The sequence below is a fragment of the Camellia sinensis genome, chromosome 2 (assembly GCF_055761805.1).
Source record: "Camellia sinensis isolate YWXY chromosome 2, ASM5576180v1, whole genome shotgun sequence".
Classification (NCBI taxonomy): domain Eukaryota; kingdom Viridiplantae; phylum Streptophyta; class Magnoliopsida; order Ericales; family Theaceae; genus Camellia; species Camellia sinensis.
Window position 1 is genome coordinate 45688881 of NC_138962.1, and position 8372 is coordinate 45697252.

General features: G+C 34.0%; 1 protein-coding gene across 1 annotated transcript; it reads left to right on the forward strand.

Moving 5' to 3' along the window:
* The first annotated feature begins 593 nt into the window (after positions 1-593).
* Positions 594-2764, forward strand: LOC145813469 (lectin 9-like). The gene is made up of 2 exons (XM_082908914.1): positions 594-1299; positions 2685-2764. Exons 1-2 carry the CDS (start codon positions 594-596, stop codon positions 2762-2764), a joined length of 786 nt encoding a protein of 261 aa, XP_082765040.1.
* Positions 2765-8372: the final 5608 nt, after the last annotated feature.

An 8372-nucleotide genomic window follows, 5' to 3' on the forward strand; every position in this document is an offset into this window, starting at 1 on the left:
TTACTAACCATCTCTCCTATATATTATCATCAAAATAAACATATTTTTACTTAATCCCCTCACTAATAATTCACACATTAACCATCTTTTTAACAATTTCATCCAATATAATCCGCCAAAACGTGGCCTAAAACTATCTCAAAATATACAACCAAACAAATTTTGTAAACTTTTTCAAAAAATTACTTCTCAAAATTATTTTACAAATACAAACCAAACATGGATTAAATATTTATTATATTTTTAGATATGTAAATTGAGAAAGATGTACAGAGAGTAATTTATCCAAACACCTGTATGACCAAACAAGGGGTTGATAGGACATGCGTGCTGGATTATTAGATGATCACACCGGCTTCCTCTTTCAAAAACAGGGAGCACCCACTTTGACCAAATCACAATTTTTCAAACAATAATGTACCTATTTATACCCCAAATTGAATACACTTTTCCTCATCTACAAACTTCCAATCCTACAAATTTTTCCCATCACAACAATGGCTTTCCAATCACACATACTACTTTCTTGTCTCCCAATTATCACATTTTACATTCTTCTCGCAACTCCTTGCGCAACTGCACTAAACTTCAATATGGCCAAAATCGGACCCAAAAATCTCAACGTCGACATAACCACCAATGGAGACGCTTACATCTCCTCCAATGGCGTCCACCTCGCGGCAGACAAGTACGATACCAACTTAAATTACAAAGCCGGCAAAGCTACCTACGTCAAACCGCTTCACCTCTATGACAGTTATTCCGGCAAGTTGAACGACTTCACCACCTATTTCTCCTTCGTGATTGATTCGGATGGAAGTTCAACTTTCGGAGATGGGCTTGCATTCTTCCTTGAACCTTCCGATTCCAGCAGCACCGCAGACACCACTACAGGCGGTGCCATTGGGCTTCCAATTGATCCGTCGACAGTGGAAGCCACTAGCCCATTTGTTGCTGTGGAGTTTGACACCTTTCAGAATTCTTGGGATCCACAAAGCATCACTCCTGTTACTCATCTTGGAATCAATATCAACTCTATTCAGTCTAATGTGACTAAAGTATGGTACAATGACATAGCTCATGGGATAGAAAATCAAGCTGTGATTAGTTATCGCTCTAAGTCGAAAAAATTGAGTGTTGTTGTCACTAGCACTATCAATAATGCCATAGTCAAACAAGACCTTTCTTTCAGGGTTGATCTAAAGGATTACTTGTCAGAATGGGTTACAATCGGCTTCTCGGCTGGAACTGGTGCGTATATTGAAAAAAATATTGTTACGTCGTGGAAATTTAATTCAGGTTTTTAAATTTGAGAAAAACAAAGTAAATGTTACAGCTCTAAAGGCATAAGATAATCTTGGCCTTGAATAAGGTATTTACCAGCTATCATTGAATAATTGGAATAATTGTTATTATTCCTTGGATGGATATATACATTTCTATTTGGAATAATATGTTATGGATGCATCTTATAATATGATTCTGTAATATTTTATTAGATTGTGGATGTTCGATTGTGTTGTGTATAAATGTAATAGATATAAGGTTGTAAAATAATCCACCAAATTTTTTATTAAAAAAAAAAAAATTATAATCTACGCAATCTTACAGCCTCAATAATGTCATTCCAATATTTTATATCATCAGCAATTACCTAAAGAAACACTCATCGAAGCTTCTATACTTTTTTGTTTTTTTTTCCCCAAAAGAAACACTTACTAAAAGCTTCTATACTCAATTTCTATTTTAAAGTCAAAGGAATTGACAAAAACATAGGCGAAATGACAAACAACATGGTGGTGGGAGAATTTTTGGCTTCAAGATGCCATCCAAGACAAGAAGCACACGTCAACAAGTCATAAATCAAAACCTAAATTACATTTTGCACTTTTGCAGTTTATATTTATCTCATTTTGTTTTTTGATCTTTTAATTATTTTAATCAACCTCAAAACTTTGAGTGAAGTAGCAATTTGGACTATTTGCATAATGTCATTTTAAAAACTAATATAATGAGTTACATTTGGTTTCTCGATTTCAATTGGTGTATTTTTTGAAAAAAATGTTGGTAAGGAATGAAAATTTAAATCAAGTTTGTAAATTTGATGGGAAGAAGGGAAATTTTACGGGAACTATACAAACCATATATCATAACAGTAAATCTCTAGTCCCAAACCTTCACTCTCCCACCTAGGCTCACTGCTGGCCAACTGCTGCCAATGGCCATGGCGGGTCGGCTAGCCGTTCTCTCTGTGCGATGTGTGCCATGTTACCCTTCAATAGGCTTTTATCTCCAGTTTTCTCACCCGTTTTCTTTTTTTCAATTTTAATTTTTTTTGATGTGTTTTTTTTTCTGTTTTATTTTCTTATAATTAAAAAACTTCGTGAGGCCCTAGGGGTTAGTTCTGTAGATGTGAGCAGAAATCATAGGGTAGTTTGTACTTTCCAAATCTCTCTCAGTGCATTTCATTTCCTATACCTTTAATTTCATGTTTTTAATGAAATTTTAACTTTGCTAATAAATAAAAAAAGATGAAAAATTTTATAGGTTTGAGGTTGTAGGGGTATTGTTGGACTTTGATTATGATATTTGTGTTATATTTGTATTTGGATTAATAATTGTAATCCTCTGGATGAGTATGCATTTTTATTTGGAATAATATTTTGTGGATGCATTTTACATAGGATACTTGATTATTGATATTGTGAATATGTACACGGTGAATAAATTTGTACGGGAAGTGAAGAGAAATATAGGAATTTAATTTAAGATTATTGACAAAAAAAATTGATTTAAAAAGGAAGATTTCAAATCACCGGAGTTTATCCACAAACGTTGTCTAAACACAAATGGGTAAAATAATGTACAACATAAACTTGGGTAAATAACTCAAAAAATGTATGTATGTATGTATGTATGTATGTATGTATGTATGTATGTATGTATGTATTATTATTATTATTATTATTATTATTATTATTATTATTATTATTATTATTATCTTTTTGGTTGACAAAAATAAAAATAATTTATTGATGCAAAAAAAGAGTATAAGGAGTACAAAGAGAAATCACATGAATTAATTGAATCAAATTTATGCATGATAAGGTGATGTCTTAGATTAAATGATGATGCGAGAATTATTGTGGAGAATATATTAGAATTGGAATCTCTCACTTAATGTAACACAAAAATTTATTGAAAATCACCCTTCCACAATAGCCATTCAATTTTTGACTTTTAAGGCAACATGAGAACAACTCCCACTGATAATTATAAATAATACTATGTGTAATAAGATTTGGTGTCACTATAGGAGTGTAAAATATAATTTATCCTAAAAGATAATGAAAATAATGATAATAATCTGGGCGAGTTATATAAGAAGCTGCAACCGTATGTACCATTACGAAGGAACATTGTATGCATCATACCACAAGGTATATAATATAATCTCCGGGTTTCGTAATATATAATTCGAACCGTGCCAACGGTTAACTTTGAACTTGAGAAAAGTATGCTTGAAGCATATGCTTGGAGGTTCAATTACTGCGGCTACGTTATTTTTTTAATTTAAAAAATCAAAAAACTTTATTATATAAACCATATTAAGTATAAATGCAAACAATATCATAGCAAAATCTTTCATCCCTTATTTCTTGGGAGGAGATAGGGGATGGGCTCCATTGATACATCAAATCTGTGTATCATTTATGAAGTATGAAGTGTTTTAATATGAGTTGTTATCTCATGTGAATTGTGAAGTATGAAAGTGTTTTATTATGAGTTTTAATTTCATTTAAATTGTTTATATTGGAAAGGATCATGGATATACTTGTCATGGATTTAGATTGTGTTGTATGTTGGTTTATATGAGTTAAACATTTATCACATGCTAATGTTTTAGTTATTTTCTGGATGTTGGGCGTATAAACGCGATTAACAGTGGATGGTTCAGGAGATGTAAAATTAGTCTCAATTTGAAGAATTTGAGGGAGACTCAAGTTTTGATAGGGATCTTCAGGAAGATGATGAGGAGGATTACTGGATAGCATAAGGATTTGGGCTTTAGATTTAGAGGAATCAGAAATTTTTAAATCACGGATTTGTGATAAAATAGTTTCCATGAAATCAGTATCATCTTTAGGTTTTAAATTAAAATTTTGCAAAACTGGAGATGGTTTGATAAAAACTGGATCTGTGAGAACAGGAGGTTTAGGTTCTAATTTGCAGCTTTTCTTAACATGAGATACCATTTCTTCGATTCGAGTGAGCTGCTTTCCAGCGGTCTGGCAGAATAAATTGGTATAATTATTTTGTTTTAAAAGAGTTGAAAGATCTTGGATTAAGATAGGATCTTTATGCTGGGTACGATGTGGCATATCAGAAAAAGCAGCAATAACCATTGGTTTGCCATTAGATGTGGAAGTCTGGGAACTGATAGGTTGGAGTTCTAAAGGCTGAGTTGGAGGATGGATGGCTAATATTGTTCGGCCATTAGTAGTAGCCCATTTTTGCTGGAATTCTTCAAGGACCTGAATATGAGCTGCAGGTGACTGAATATTCGCTTTGTACCAAAGCGGAAAAGGATATAAAACCTGAATCTCTTCTAGGTATAAATAATACTGTAGTTTATAATCTTGTAGTTGATCTGGAGTATGATTTGCAAAATACCACTTGCGAAAATCAGAATAGTTTTCCTGTAAAAATTCTTGATTTAAGAATTTACGATTTATACTACCAGGTGTAAAATCCATTAAATTCTAAAATCCATATCACTAGCTGTAGGACTCAAAGATCCTCTTCTGGACTCACGTCGAACTGGAGGGATTGGTGATTCATAAATCCCATGTGGAATCCGTTGTTCAGAATATTGAACACCTCTAACTATAGGGTCTTGATCTGGTTGTTCATTAGGTTCATCCGAAGCAGGCCTAGAATGAGATTCCTGTATACAATTCATATCAGCACCACTATCAACTCTGTAAGGTTGATGGCTAGGAGCAGTTCGAAAACTAGTACTAGACATACTACGGTGTAGTTTAACTGGTGGTTTCTGGAATTGGAGAAATATATCTCCTTGCCGGGTTTGAATTATTTCATCTAAATTGTGTTTTATGAGAGGACGGGAAGGAACAGCATTTGTAATTTTCCATTGGTCAGGAAAAGTAATTTTATCCCATTCTAACAATTTAGGCACAGCAACTTGGCTACTGTAAAGATTGGTGTCAATTAACACAGTTTCACCATCAGTTCCTTTTCGCCTGACATATGGATTTAAAGTAGTTAAAACTTTAAGATAAATTCTAGATATGACAGAAAAGGGAGGAGAACCAGACATATATTCATAATCATTTGTAAGAATTCTGAATTCTAATACTTTAGATAAATTTTGGTCTGAAAGAGCAATACTCAGATTAGGATAAATATCAAAGTAGACTGGACCATGGGACAAACTTGTTTCCATTGCACCCATAAGAGATGCACGCCAATTGAGACAACGACCATCTCTAAGTGTACACTGCATGCTGGTATTTTGACCAAGAAGTGTCAAAGGTTTTAAAGCAATCTGGACAAGTCCTATATGAACATATTTGTAATCTTTGAAAAAAGGCATTAAATCCTGGATATTTAATAAATACATGAGTGTATCATTATTATCAACTGGAGCGGCATGTTCAAAAGTTTTTATTAAAGTTTTACTGAAAAAGGTTTTAATTCTGTGTTTGTAAATAGTGTTTGGATCTACCTTAGGAATAGTCCACTTATCTAAGGCATCCTTAACATCTTGGTATGCAACTAACTCACGAGCCTCTGATGTAGAAGCCCCAATATTTGTGACAGCAGAATTGATTTCAGAAGATTCGTTACTCATTGTTTTGTTTGTGACCATATATGATTAATTAAATAAAAATAATATGGATTATAACTTATATTAAACTTGGCTCTGATACCAATAAGAGTGCTTCACACAGGGTTAAATATTAGCACGTCTGTCAACGACTTATGCCAACTAGTCCTAACCAGCATACTGCTTATTAAGGACAATCAAGACGACGCGACTTGAGTGACGTCCCACTAACCTGTAACACATATGCTAACCCTTACATGGCACAAATCCAGGAATAATATAAAAAATAATCTTACATTATTTAAATTTAATTACATCATATATGCTCCATGAATAAATTAATCTGAAGGAGGAGGGCGATTAGCCCTTGCGGCTGCAATAATGGCTTCCTGTATCTGGTTTTCAGTTAGGGCAATTAATCTGTTTATTTCTAATAATTCTTGTTTTGCCCAAGGATCATTAGGCCACAAAGCAAGATATGTATTTATAAAATTATTCTTTCGTTCGTTATGAAGTGCTAAAATATCATGCAAAAGGATGAGATCATATACAGACATTCATGGAGAAATAACTTACTTAAACCAGCAGAGATATTATTACTATGCTTCGAAAGCTTCACACTGAAAATAAGAAAGAGAGAGAGAGAGAGAGTACAGAGTTTTGAAACGAGGAAAATAAAATTTTTTAGTGGTGCCTCTTACAAACCAAGGGCTACCAATTTATAATACAAGCGGAACAGATAACAAGGACAGGTGGCGTGTGCTGAAAGGATTGCAGTCGATCATCCTTATCCTCTTATCTTTGGCTATGTCGCCAAGGAATCTACTTTAAGAAAAGTAAATAAAGTGGCTCCATTATGCACCGAAAGTTGTTTGGCCACTTGTGATGCTGGAAAGTAGATGGTAGACAGGAGAGGACTGGTGGGCCAGAAGCATTATTTGTCATTTCTTTTTCCTTTTCCTTTGGCCCGTACCAGTTTGTCGGTAATTAGTTATGTGACTGAATCCCAAATATCTCCGAAATCTGGGTCGGATGGGTCTTCATTCGGATCTTGCGATTCTCCTGCAAGAGGTGTGAATGTATTGTCATCATCTGAAAACGGGTCAGGTTGAGTTTTTCCGCCTTCACTAGAAACTGACTTCATACTGGAATCTCGAGGAGTCATGGACTCAAGAAATTGTTGTTTCATGAAATCCATACTTTTGGCAACAAGGTCTTCTTCTGTTATGTCTGGATATGTGCGTCGAAGCTCTTGCTGGATTTAAATAAAAGGATTTACAGGAATGACTGGAGCAGCTTTAGGACAGGCATCAAGACAAGCCTGAGTATGTTCCTTGATTCGCTGGAGCAAGTCTTCCTTATTCTTGGTATCGTCCATCTGTTTCCACCATTTATAAAAGAAGACTCGCTTGAGACGGGGTACTTTATTCTGAAAGTCGCACTGGAAATCCCATTTCCATATCCAAGGAATACTGAAGCGAATGACAAAGTTCACTATACTTTTAGATATGGAAATATTTTTATTAGCAGGAAGAATACTGAAAACAGCTAGCCATTCATTAAAGGCCAAGCGAATATGTTCTGGAAAAGCATCTAGCTGTAACCCAAATTTTAATTTGATTTCTGGATCTTTTATACTGTCAGCAATGGTTAAAAGATTTTGTTCAGAATCAGTCAGAACATTAATACTAGGACTATTAATATTTAGACCATTCATTTCGACAATTGACTTCCAGTAATTGGCCTCATGAGAAACCGGATTAACAGAAGTTTTACACGGACAAAGTTCATTTTCTGGACATTCACTCTCAGTATCAGAAGAGGATGAATAAATTGCAGCTAATTCATTATCAGATGGGTCATCTGAATATGAATCAGAGTCAGAAATTAATTGTAGAATTTTCTGCTGGATTTCTTCATCTAATGCTAACTCATTCAATTTTGCCTGTACTTTAGCTCTACATTTGTTAGCATAATGTCCTATTTGTCCGCATTTATAACATTTAATATTAGATTTATTTTTCGGAAATGATTTTTTGTTGGATTTAGGTCGGGATTTAAATGTCTGAGGTTGATGTTGAGATTTAGAATATTTTGAAAATTTTCTGGATTTTTTGTATGGCTTAGAATGATTCTTATGTTTCCTTTGCTTATGAAGTTTATAAGGATATTGGATTTGAGGGTCATAAGCAAATTGTTCACAAAAATCTCCTACCTCTCGTGTAACGCCCTCAAAATTAACCCATTATATATCATTGACATGCATTATTTAAAAAAGACATTTTATTAACTCATTCATCAGAGTATTACTGAATAATCAAATAAAATGCCCTACAGGCTTACATCTTTCCAAGCCACACTTGGATACAAAAATATGAGTTCTAACTCAATACAAGAAAAGCCCTAGGCTTGAATGTTTACATGTAATAATAATTAAAGACAATTAACTAAAGGTAGTCTTCTCCAATCCAAAAGCCAAACCCTCCCAAGCTAAGTCCTTGGAGGTAGTTTATCACCTGAA